The 13537-nt window shown below is 41.7% G+C and overlaps 1 protein-coding gene across 1 annotated transcript in view; it reads left to right on the top strand.

The window, feature by feature from the left end:
* cecr2 (CECR2 histone acetyl-lysine reader) overlaps positions 1–13537 on the top strand; it is a gene marked incomplete at both ends in the record, with an annotated part of 31053 nt that overhangs the window by 13256 nt on the left and 4260 nt on the right. Inside the window, 14 exons of the mRNA XM_083894404.1 lie at positions 2664–2758; positions 4467–4650; positions 5331–5461; positions 5647–5730; positions 6061–6128; positions 6457–6620; positions 9867–9956; positions 10222–10372; positions 11228–11357; positions 11446–11483; positions 11569–11660; positions 11805–11931; positions 12604–12983; positions 13109–13237. Of these exons, the coding sequence (XP_083750530.1) occupies positions 2664–2758; positions 4467–4650; positions 5331–5461; positions 5647–5730; positions 6061–6128; positions 6457–6620; positions 9867–9956; positions 10222–10372; positions 11228–11357; positions 11446–11483; positions 11569–11660; positions 11805–11931; positions 12604–12983; positions 13109–13237 (1863 nt within the window). The remainder of the gene's footprint in view (positions 1–2663; positions 2759–4466; positions 4651–5330; positions 5462–5646; positions 5731–6060; positions 6129–6456; positions 6621–9866; positions 9957–10221; positions 10373–11227; positions 11358–11445; positions 11484–11568; positions 11661–11804; positions 11932–12603; positions 12984–13108; positions 13238–13537) is intronic.

Raw genomic sequence — 13537 nt, forward strand, 5'->3', positions numbered from 1 at the left:
TACACAGGTTTTGACCTGCAGTTGAACTGTACACTGCGGTCTCTTCAAAACAAACAGTTATAGGCAATACAAAATAGTGTACACTATTTATTTAATTGTAGAGTTTGCTATCTCGAATGGACTGTCCGCCAAGTTGCAGTAACCACAATATCACCACTGATCGACACGTGATTGGCCAGCGATCCCGAACAGTTGAAATCTTATTTCATGTAACAGCAGCGAAAGAAATGATTTGTTTCACCCAGCTCCTCCACTCTGTTTGTCTCTACCAGTCACACACCAGCACTCAGGCACAGACACACCCATGAAGGTGGAAAAACATTATTTGTCCTCAAAAACACATGACGTTCATTCACATTTGCATTTTGGTCACTGATCACAACTGGTCAGAGGAGATGCATTTTTAGGGGGTTGAACGGGGTCTTTATCCATTTCTGTGGTATTTAGAATGCCGACCACACAGATGCATGTTTCTTATAAAGTTATAAGTCTCTGTGTAAATGCATGAGGCACAAATATGCTCGACAGGACTGACAGGAAACGGATCCCTTTATTTATTTGTGATGTCTGGTGGCAGCCTACATTCAGTCACAGAAGTTGCTTGACTTGATTTGTCTTTATGTGCTGGCATTGTCACTAAAGATAGACGATGCAATAGTTAAAATATTATATGCTGTGTCCTAGTCGCACACACATTGAACACTCATTCAATAACCTAAGGCTTTTAAATTGCCATATGATATGATCTTTAAAGTTAATAATATGTTCATTTGAGTCATGAGATTTGGCTGAATTTTATGTGCTGTCATCAAACTCACAGTCTTTGTAGATTTCTGTTCTGGCTTGAGTCAGAGGCAGGAGCAAGTCTTTTCTCATCCCAAGCAGAAACATTCATCTTATCTGGTTTTTAACCCCTGTCTCAAGCTGCTTTCCGTCTGTTCCCTCCTCCCTTTCTGTTTGTCACTGCTCTGACTTGTTGGCTCCTGCCTTGCGTTTGTCCTCCATGGCCAGGAGGGGTGTGCGCTGACCTTTATTAACCCTTGAGCTCACCCAGGTTCCTCTGAGTCAAAGTGATGAGAAAAGAGTGCATGCACATTATTTTAACTCGTCTCCTCCTTTAGTTAATTTTCTCTGTTCAAATGAAGACAAGAGGGTACCACACAGATCATGGAGCTTGGATCTTTCACCAGCAGTTGTGAGGAGGGGTCAGAAGACGGGATTATGGATCAGATGATGCTGATCCGTATCATCTCACTTTTTGGCACCCTTCTCTTTGTGCGACCCAGCACCCAAAGGGTGGAACTAGATGTACTGCAGTCCATGGATTGGTGGACAGACACAAAACATGCTTGGTGGAATCGCAGTTTTATTCTAAAAAGCAACACACTCTGTTTCCTTTTTAAGGAGCAGCTTTGCGTTCTCAAAAATTTAACTTGGCTCTGTTTTCACCAAACAGCACAGTTCAGGTTCACTTTGGCAATTATGTGCTTTTCCATTGTCAAACATTGAGAATGATGTCAAAACAACCAGCCACCCTTTACCAGGTGGAGCAAGACACACACACTCTGTTGATTTGTCTTCAGATAATGATCAATTACATGTGACAGTAGTGAAAATGTGTCACGCTGGTAGGATATTTACATAACTGATGCATATCAATTAAATAGCTGCATATTTTATATATCCGGCCCACACTCTGTGGTTCAACTATTCCAATCCGCACCTGGCCAGCTGAACTGCACTGTGTACGGCTCGGTGGAAAAGAGGCTTAAGTGAAATGCACACTTGCCTGATGGAACACTTTGTATTTGTGATTATGCCCTCTTATCCCCCCGGTTCCCTCTTTCTTACCCCTTCTGTTCTACTCCAGAGCCTCTGGGTAGGGAGAGCTGGGAATCTGTTTTGGGAGCTGTGTGAGGTTGGTCAGCAGAGTAGAGGAGGGGGCATGGCTGTGTAGCAGCACTATGGCCCTGCTGCCTGCCATCTCTCCTTGTTGCCTTCTGGTTTTTTTTTTTTTAGTTTGCACGGCGAGTTACTACCGCTTCATAAAACCTCAATGGCTTAAACACAATGTCAGGCAGGAGAGAGGTCATGACTGAACTTGAACCTTGGCTCCAGCCAAACAGCCACTGGGTAACCAAGGAATTGTAATCAGACTCTCCTGCTGTCCATCTCTTCCATCTTGCCGCACACTGATAACAACACAATTCAGCACATTATGCCAAGACCCCACTAAGATGTCTTTTAATGCATCAGCTCATACCTAATGTGCTGTAATTTCGTCTTACGTGGCTGTTCAATATACGTTCACAAGCTGCCTCCAACCACAACCAGACTTGCACAAGCTCCAGGTCCACAGTTGCCTGTCTGTCACAGACACATCTTCACAAGTGAATCGGACAAGATGACTTGTATGAATGATTTTACATGCTGACCATTTGAAAGACAAGAGCGCTTACTCTGCAGCTACCTTCGACTGACATTGTCATGGAAGTGGATTTTTGACACTTGTCTGGTGCCATCATTGTGTAGCTAAGCTCTGAAAACGTAGTATCTATGGCTATGTGTTATATCTGTTATTTTGTATTTATAATATACCCGTTCTGTTAAATAAAAACTATTGAAGCTATTGCATTGAGTCTTTTCTCTGTTGTTTTGTCCAGGAGTTGGAAAAGGCCCTGTCAGAGCAGGACTTCGACTTCCTCGGAGACCTCATTGCCTGTCTATTGCAGGGATGCTACCAGCGCAATGACATCACGTGAGTATTTGGTGTACAGGCAAGATCTGTTAAGAACTGACCTCGGTCTATGACCTCTGTTTAGTGTGAACAGTGAAGAAGCAAATTGAAGGTCGTCAACCTTTGTCCAACAACACTTCCACCTAAAGTTGTTATTGCTTCTCAGTGCTCATGCATTGATTAGAAACCGTATTAGTTACTGGATAGCATTTTGTTTATGCACCTTATTAAAATGCTTTCACACAAAAAAACAAATAATGTTGTAATAAGTATGTTTGAAATAGTCTTGAGCCAAGATTAATGCATTGAGTTGAATAATATTCCAATGTAATATTCCATTTCATCTGTAGCTGCTATAGTTCCACTGACTTCATATTAGTCATTGCACTGAGAAGTCTTGAAAGAATGTTTGAGTCACCGGTGGTATGACTCGCTGTGGAGTCGGAAGTTACTCACCATATTGTGAGGTCAACTCTTTGGTGAAATCATCCTCTACTGCTGCTATGCTTTAATATTATGGGACAGTATTGCCCTTGAAACTCATACCGCCCCTGTAAATCAAAAAATAGGAGAATGTGAGTATGTAGCTGTTATTCAAATCCACAAATGTGTTTTTATCTCTTATGGGACTTTCCCCTGCTCTAGCCTATCATTGAGGAGAAGCGCACTGGTACTAGTCAATTGCATAAAGAAGAAGAAGAAGTAGGAAAGATACAGTTTTGCCACTCAGGCAGCTGAGAACAGGACGGCAACCTGCTTTATTGGACTGGACAGGCAGGAGCATCCTGGGGGTGGCTGCTCAGCACTGGCCTTTCACGGGGCTGCCCTTTTCATCTGCACGTTAGACGCTCTGCTGGAGCAGGGGAAAGGAGGAAGGGAGGACGTCGGTGAGAATGAGGGATAGAAAGGAAGAGAGAGAACGGGTAGTGGGAGGGGGAAGCTGCGTGACAAGTGCATACTGCTCTTTCAAGATGAGCCATATTTATTGTCACACCGAAACCTGAGCTAGATCTGAAAGATCAGGTTGTTTGGCTAGACCTGAACTGGAACCAGAATTTATTTACCAGCGCACACTCACAGACAACACGTCATCATCAGCTCCCGATCAAGGAAATGGTCATTTAAACATCACAAATAATTGGTTATTTTGACTGACAGATCCAAATGGACTGAAAATTTAAAAAGTGATTGCATTATATTACTAAGAATTTGCAACACTCGCAAGTAGTTTTTCTTTTATATTGTGTCAAATCATTACAAAAGTTGCCTTGGAGATCCTTTCATATAGAGAAAGGTCTAGACTATAATTTGATTAACATTTAGACCCCAACATTCTCCCATGAGCTAGAACCTAGCAACAAGATCAGACCTATTCTGAGACCTTATCGAGAGTGAGACACGAGTCGATCACAACTTTCCATCCTAAGAAAACAGAGGCATAGAGCGATTATGCCACAGAATGACTAACTGTAGATTTTGCTAAGACAGAAGCAGATAAGTGGAGACTGGCACACAACATGCCAGTGAGACGACCTCCATTATGACAACAAGAGATCAGCCACACAGGAGTACCAGCTGCGTCTTCCTTTTAATGGACTTATTTTTCATAGCCCTGAGTGAACTTTTTTTTAGACTGTACTATATAGATGTAATATTTTATCTGATTTTGGAAATGTTTTCCAAAATCTGGGCTAAACAGGCCGCGTGCCTTACTCACTCTTGTCTTTAGCCCCGAGGCATTTAGCCGTTACCTGGAAGATATCATCAGCTACCGGTGGGAGCTGGAGGAGGGAAAGCCCAACCCTCTCAGAGAGGGACCTTTCGAGAATCTCCCTCCTCGTACTCAGGTTGAACTGCTGCACCGGCTCTGTGATTATCGTCTGGATGCTGCTGATGTCTTTGACCTGCTTAAGGTACGCGCCACTACCAGGATGAGCTGAAAGAATCTGGACGCATTTGTTTTCATATATGCTGTTTTGTTATTTTTGTCTTTATATATTTCACTCAGCTTTTGTTTTTCTCACAGCCTGTGATGATATATTAGTTATCTACCAGATTACCAGATTTGTATCCCAGTAACATTTTGTGCATAAAAGGACATTTATAGTAGTTTTACTTTTAATGTGTGCTTTACATTTAACCAAACTCTGACTTAAACTGATGAAAGCACAAAGCACAAGCAGGTTTTTCGTTTGAGTGTTTTTATAATGTGATGATAAGGTGTATTTTCCTAAATATTCAAACTCTGTGTAGCATCCTAACAAACCTAGGCTACAGCCTGATGTTGTTGTAAATAAAGATGTGATTAATTGTGACGAGACAGTTTTATCTCCATCTTGTCTGTCAGTTGTCAGCGTCCCCCTCATATATTTGAACAATTTTCTCATGAGACAAGATTTTTTTAAAACAACAATCAATCAAATTCGATTAATGAAGATAGTAAAAGTGCTTCATGTCTGTGTATGAATCACAGCCACAGAGGCTCAAAGGTACAAGTGACATCACCCACTTTTGACTGATGACTTGGAAACACAGTTCTCAGCATGATTTCTAAAGAAAAAAAACAAAAACTATGCCCCCACCCTCCCCACAGGGACTGGATGCAGACAGCCTGAGGGTGGAACCGTTGGGGCAAGATGGAAATGGAGCCCTCTACTGGTACTTTTACGGCACTCGTATGTACAAAGAGGAGCCAGTGAGGAAGAGGAAAGCTTCTAAGATCAGGTATCATCATTCTCTCTCTGTCCTTTACCCCTTGTTGTCACTGATGTGATCCAAGTGCATGTTGTATGTGTATTTAACTCCCCATTCAAGGTTTAAGTAAAGGTGCCTCTTGTTGTCAATTCCCCCTTGTTTTAAAGGCTATACTTTTAAATAGATGCCTTGTTCTTTGTGTTGTTTACCAACAGTGAGTCCTCTGAACTATCACTACCAGAGAAAAAGAAAAGGGGAAGACCACCAAAGAAGAGGACATCAGAGGAACCTCATCTTAGGTGAGAAACTGGACTCTCTTTGTCTTCAGTCACTACATTATATCGCCATCGCATTTGTGCAGTTGTTGCATATTTACTGGTCACAGAAAAATAATACATTTCTGTTTCAGCAGATGTGATGTATATCTTAAGATGTAGTGGTTGAGTGATCATATGTCCGATATTAGTCAGATTCTATAGTCGTAAATGAAACCACAGACTCTCCAGGCGTATGGTGATAAAATGTAGATCTGAATTTGATTATCTTTTGTGGTTGGCAACATATCATTAATTGAGTGTTGAGAGCCGAGTGATACCTCACCTTATTGCCCTATGTAATTCTCTTTTTAGTGAGGTGGAAAAAGATGTGTCAGAGGACAAGTCAGAAAATGGACTGGAGGAGACCCCCCCATGCAAAGGTGAGAGAATCTCATTACTATAAACTATTTTTATGTCGATCACACTGCAGTGGTTCTCAAATGGGGGGCCATGGTGCGTTGCCAGGTCAGTAAAAGGCTTCCACATTTATCCATTAAAGTTATCTTAGTTTTTAGAGGCCTACATTTTTTTTGTTTTTAAGACGAATACACAATGGGGTTGCCAGATTATTTTTTGAGTCTTGTATGGGCTGAGAGAAATTTAGAATTCTTCATTTGTATTTTTTTTTTACAAATTCTCTGATTTCATACAGTCTATACGGTGGAAATAAAGGATATTGACAAACAATGTTTTCCTCTCTGCTTCTAGCAGGTCACAAGCGAGGCACTTGGTCCCTTGTGTGTGACACAGAGGAAGAGTGGGTCAGACTGGCTGAAAGCATCAAGGACAACACCTCCCCACAGGACCGCCATCTCCACCGGGTCATCACCCAGAACTTTCTGCCTGAGATCAGGAGCATGATAGAGCACAAGGTCAGACACAGAAGAGACATGACCTTCAGTCTCCATCACAGCAGCTCAACATTTGACATATAAACATCAAGTCTAAATCCTTAGATGTTAGAAGTTATACAAAATTGAAGTTAATAAATCAGACAACCACTTGACAAACTATACTACAGCCAAAAAAAATCCTAACTTGATCTTAACCATTAAACATTTATTAGTTTTAACTTGTTCTTTGAATAGGAAATGCTATACTATACTGCATTATGTATGTCGATATAAAAAAACCTAGTGGTCAACTTTGGAAGGTTGAACCTGACCTCCACTTAGCTGCCTCCAGCATTCTCTGGTGCATTTAGCTTTCTTCTTCTTGGAGTCTCACCTGGGTTAGCTGCAGGACAGATGAAGTGGAAGCTGGTCTGTGCTTGCCCTTAATTTGACACATAAGCTTGGTGAGGAAGTTTGCCTCAGGTTCTCTACTTGAGACTTTCCCTGGATATAACTAAGCTCTCGTTGGCAGAATGGATTCAGGTCCAATGTTTGTAGTGGGTATTTCCTGTGCTTGGCCACACAGTGGATATTTGTCTATCATTACCTTGTGTTATATACTTTAGTGGCAGATCGTGCATCCTTTACTTTCACTTTTGTATAGTTTGCAACTGAGTTAATTGCAATGTTTTTTTGTTTTGTTTTATTCCTTTCATCTGTATGAGGATGCATGTGTTCTTTCCACTCTTGTGGTCGATAACTAGCACTGACTGTTGCTATAGAAACCGTCTCTGTCTTTCTCCATCATCATCAACAGTGAAGTAAAGAATCCTGCTCGCTCTGTTTGGTGACAGAGGGGTGACACTTTTCACACAAATGGTCAGTGAATGAATGTGGCTCGGGTCCTGCATTGATCGTAAACGCAGCTGACATTGCATGTGGCGCTCAGATGGTCTGTTTACAGCTTTATTAGAGAGCGTCTTGGTGCTTGGTTCTATGTGATGAAAAATATTTTGTTCTTTTTCCGGTTGGCACTGAAGTATCATAGACACGTTGATTAGTTGTGATTCTACTACAACACTTCAGACTCTTAAAACAGATTAATTCAAAACTAAAAGAAAAAGTGAACTCTTTCCACGTTACATGATTTCCATCAAACATGATCACAGTGTGGGGGGAAACAAAATATTAATCATACTTGGCTCAAAGAAGACACTCAATTAAAAGGGAGCACATTCCTCTAATGTTCTTCTTATATGCAAATGACTTTCACTGTCACAGCAGGAGATTGTTCTGAAGTGTCCTCTTTATTAATTATATATGGAAATACTGCACAGTCTGTCATTGATTTTAAATCAAGGAGACAAAATATCAGTTATCCTTTCTCTGCTTTCTATTGAGCAGTGTCTAATTAAAGACGACAGGCGATGTAACATTCAAAGTTCTCTAAACTTTCTAATATTTGAGGTGATGAACACTCTTCCCACCAAGTCCTCTTAGTAATTTCTTTAATTTGTAGATTATTGTTTCATAGTTCAGGGAGAAACGGGTGTTATTTTAGTGAACAGTATACACCTCTCACATAAAAGATGCTGGGATCTGCATTATTATGTTTTCTTGGCCTAGAATGACTTCAGATTTTTATTGTATATTTTAAATCAATATTTTGTCATACCATTTATAGGGTATGTATTTAACATAATTGTATGTTTTGAGGTGGGTGTGTGCAAACATCCCAGTTATATACAAAGCACTTATTGTTGAATCCTTTCTTCCTCACGTCACCAAGCATTTCATGGGGCACCGACAGCAAGACGGGAGCTCACCTTGAGGCAGAATGGAGCCTCTTGAATGACAGCTCTGCTGTGCTGCAGGATTCTCTCAACCGCTCTTAGTGATGACACCAGAGGCACTCTATCTTGTGTGTGTGTGTTAGATGGAGGAGGAGGGGGGGGGGGATATGGAACTAGTGGTAATGTAAAGAGAACCCCAGGATACACCAGTGCCTCCCACAAAGAGAAGGCAGAGATTGAGTGCTGAAGGGCAGTAAAGATCAGATCTTGAACATTTGTCTCTGCTGAAAATGTCTTCACGCCCTACTCATATTTTCCACCTCACTTGCTCACTGGGGCTGGCAATAATTCAATAACAATATACATTTTGTGATATTTATTCAATTGGAATATAACAAAGGTTCAATATACATCGAGTATACAGGAGTTTTAATTTTCTTTTAGTCCATAAAATCATTTAAATACAACAATTTACTGTTTTCTTCCACATTCTGTGAAGAGCAAAGAAGCTTTAAATAATCTGGCATTTATAGTGATAATTATTGATATTGGCTGATTTGATCATGTTTTATCATGATGATCTTTTTGACAGTATTGTCCAGCTCTACTGCACACATGTAAGATTCACAGAGGTGCTTATTGGATCACCACAGTTATATTCTGAATGGCCAGGAGCGTCAGTGACACCTCTCAATGCTCAGCTGCTCCAAGCTAATGGTTGTTTACAGTCCTGCTTCCCTGATTAACTCTGACATGAGCTGCAGAGGGCAGTCTCTGTGGCCTAGTGTTTCCCTCTTTTACTGTGCCTTCTCTGCAGATTACTGTTGTTATGTCATGGTTAGGTGTTATGTTATGATATGTTATGGATGTGGACTTGAATGGGGTTTATCGGTGTTGTTTTCTGGATGTATGGCAAAGATTTCAATGTCATAATCATACGTGAGAGACTGGACAGCATAGCATGCCTTTTTTACTACGGTATGCTGTCTAATGATTACAAATGTTTTGTAGAGTCACAGGAGACACATATGATTTCTTTTTTTTTTCATAAGCTTTTCCTCAGGCAAGGGTGGGGGAATGCAGGCAGCAGAGTGGAGAGGGTCACTTTGGGGGGAGGGAAAAGCAGGGCCACTGACCTCTCACTACTCGTTGCTTCTCTATAATTCCTCAGGGCCTGTCAGTCAGTTGGCTTGCGTGTGCTGGTTGTCTGTTGATCTGTCTTGAAGGCTCAGTTAGTAATGTTTGTTGACGTTTTTTGTTGAAGTTGTGATAGTAAAGAATAACAACCCATTAAATGTTTTTTTTATTTAAAGAAAAAAAAAACACTGTTTAATTTTACTTGTAGTCTGCAGTTAATTGGCAGTATGAGATGAGGTTTACTCACTGACCTTTAGTCTTCATGTTTATCAGTAGGATTTCACAGAATATCACACATCATGGATCAAGAGCAAAGCTCAACTTTATCTCTTCTTGTTATTGTGTTGATCTACAGGAGCGAGAGCATAAACAGAAACTACTGGACCCGCCCCCACTGCCCACATCACAACGCTTCTCTGAAAAAAACATTCAGCAAGAAGATGAGGTGTGTACCTGTCTGTTTACATTTTTTTTAATATACTATTGTAGACTGTGGGTGTACTACTGCTATAGCTGCAGTAGTATGTTAATAATACTGTGCACAACACATTATTTTTTGTTTTGTTTGTAATTGTAAAAGTTACTTTTGGTTGTTTCTGTTTTTCATTCCCAGTTCACAGATTTTCATCTGTCATTAGTTCAAAAAGTTATTACGAATAGTCTTAAGATGAGAGCCGAGTCGATGAATGGGCTTGTGTTTATGTGTTTAGGATGGTCTGAAGGCTGTGACAGAGGAGGAAAGAAAGAAAGATGAAGAGCTGGACAGGCAGGTCCTGTTGGCTGAACAGCGACAAGAAGAGGAGAGACGTCTGCAGGAAGAACGGCAGAGGGAGAAGATGGAAAAGATCAAAGCGGTGGAAGGTAAGCTGGATGGATGGATACAAAGACCTCTTAGTAGCCTGGGGGAATATACCGAAATGTTATAAGACCAAAATTTAGCCAAGTACCATACATCACATATAAAGGAGCAGCAATGATGTCACATTCTTTCATCAGTATCCTGTCAGCAGCAGGTAGGGGTTTTTCCCCCCATTCTTCTGCCAAGGATCAAGGGTAGAATGGACTGTGAAGGGCATAGGCTTGAACATTTCCACGGCTGTGGTTTGGCTCTTAATGGCTGAAGAATCTGCAGTAGGATAGCTCTCAAAGCCTTGTGATTTATGTGTTGTACACAGAGACTGTGAGAGTGAATGTTCAGCGCCTTTAATCACAGGATCACTCTTTTTCTCCCTCCCTCTGATGTCATCTGTCATGGGTTAATGAACTGCTGATTGTGTTAGAGTGGAGGAGCCTCATTAATGTATTATAGATGAACAGCAGGACCTGGCCACTCTCTGTGTGGATTGCATATGTGGAATCCTCCCTCCAACATCTTTAATACACACAGCAGGAGGGCTGGCAGGCCTCTCTCTGCCTTTCATGTTAAAAGATAAAGCAGTGATACATTTCTTTGCTCTCCTTTTGGTCTTTTGATCAGCTGGACCTAAGTAAAGATGGCCGATGACTCCTCCTTGCTGCTGTGTCTGATGGCTAAGGCCTGGTTTTCATTGACTCCTCTGACTCAATGGGTTGAAAGTGCAATTTAAACTGTAATTCAAGAACCTGAAAAAGCAATTGAATCAATGTTTGCCCAAAACCTCTTGAGACTGGTGTTTGTTTTTATTTCTATTATTGTTTGTGTTTCTAATTGCCTCGTCTTCTTCTTCCTTCTCTAAGAACGAGCAAAGAGACGGAAGATGCGAGAGGAAAAGGCCTGGTTACTGTCTCAAGGAAAAGAGCTGCCACCTGAGCTACTGAATCTAGAGCCTTCCTCCCCTGTACACAGAACACGCCGGAATAAAGATTTGTAAGAGACCTATTAATGAGATGTATTTTTAAAAAAAACAATTCAGATTTCTACTCTATTCTAACATGTCCCATATTTAACATTACAGCTATGAAATTGACGATGACTACACTGCTCTATACAAAGGTATGCTCACAGAATCCTAACTGGATGTTGTTACTTTACCTTGGTCTACATATGTGTCTGATCTGATATACTCTCTTTTCTTCAGTGCTTGAGGTCCTGAAATCCCATAAAGATGCTTGGCCTTTCTTGGAGCCTGTGGATGACTCCTATGCCCCCAATTACCATGAGCTCATCCAGGTATAAATAACTGTCATGTAATGGTGTTTGTGTAGTATCGAATTTGTGTTTGAATGTGTTTTTTTTCTCCTAATGTGTATGCAATTACTTGGGAGTATACTACTTGAGGTTTTAATTGTATTTGTGTCATTTGAATGTCGTCAGACCCCCATGGACCTGTCCACCATTGAAAAGAAGCTCAATGAAGGAGACTACATTGCCAAGGAGGAGTTTGTTGCTGACGTGAAGCTCATGTTTGAAAACTGTGTCGAGTACAACGGAGAAGACAGTGGTAAATGAACACACACCAGTTCCACTCCAGATATCCACTTCCTTCCATGAACCAGTTGTCACAGCATAAGACAAATGCTTCAAACTCAATTACACTAGGTGTACGTTGTGGGAAAAGAAGGGCATATGTGCGCTTTTGGGGTGAGAGGTGGGGTGTGAGAGTGGGAGAAAGAGCAAAAGAAAGGGGGCCGGACTTGGTGGTGGTTTGAGGCCGGGGCCAGGGCAGCCTTGACAGTGATTAATGGGGAGTGATTGAGTTGTGCTTCACTGCTCAGGGGGATCTGAGCCTTGCAGTGCCAGAGAAACATTCCAGGCCCTTAGACCCTTGTCTGGAGCCATCTATCCAGCTGAATGCTCTCCCCAGGGACAGGGGGGAAAGATTGTGCAGGGAGGGGGGAGCCTGGGTGGAGCACTCGAGGAGGAGGAAGGGGTTGAAGGCGCAGGGGTCACCCTATGCCCTCTGACCTGGTCAGTCGGCCAATGTAAGCAGAGAACAGAGGAGTGTGTGTCTCTATGGCTGCATGACATGTATGTTGGCCTTAGGTGCTAGAGTGGTAGGGAGTAACTGAGAGATGGAGTGAGCTCCTGTAGGTGTGAATAAGAAGGGGGGCGACTTAGTTTGCATTATGATTTAAGTAAACACATTAATGTTAATATGTGCATCTGTTTTCAGAATACACCATCATGGCAGAGTCCCTAGAACGGTGTTTCAGTCGGGCCCTGTTGAAACACTTTCCATCGGAGGACGGCGACACAGATGAGGAATTCAACATCAGACAAGAAGACAGGGAGCGCAAGGATAAAAAGCGCAACCGTGGAAATAAACACTTGGGACCTGAAAGTCTAATCAAGGCCACTGAGCAAGTCCAACGTAAGCGAAACTCCCAAGGGGGCAAGGGCATCTCGCCCTCAGAGGAAGAGGACAACAAGCTGACACGGCCACTGCTTCCTCCACACTGGACCAATGGCCCACCTCACCTTCACAGTCTGCCTCCAAGCCAACAACGTATCCACGAAGGAGACATGAGAGGCATGTACCACCCAGGCCAACAGGTATTGTCAAGACGACTGCTTTTTTAAAAATCCTTTTTGACATTTTTTTTAAATTGATGTTCGTAGCACCTTCATCTTTTTTCTGTCTGAAGTTTGGAAACGGTGAATTCTTTCTGTCCTGACAGCTCCGTCATCCTGGTGCACATATGTATGCCCAAAGAATGGCTATGGATCCTCGCTTTGCTTACCCAGCTCACATTCCCAGGCATGGAGACCCCAACTTGAACCAGTTTCCCCGTAACTTTAACATGCAGGTATGAATTATTGTAATAGATAGTTAGGTAGATGCTCAAATGATTATTCCTCCCTTTGTTTATTTTTTATTTCGGCTTTCATATTTATATCATCATATTCATATGTATTTAGCAAACTTAACACTTAACACTTTTCGTAGTCGTTGCTCCACAAAACTTAGTGTTGGGCAACATTCCCAGTGTCTGCTTCAGTGAAAGGTTTCAGAGAACAACAGGAGAGCCAGAAAAGGAAGTTTGTCATTGTATGTATTGACCCAAACAAGAGAGCTTACAGGTTTAATATGTTTGGTTTTATCACAC

Source organism: Microchirus variegatus (genome assembly GCF_963457635.1).
Source record: "Microchirus variegatus genome assembly, chromosome: 8".
NCBI lineage: Eukaryota > Metazoa > Chordata > Actinopteri > Pleuronectiformes > Soleidae > Microchirus > Microchirus variegatus.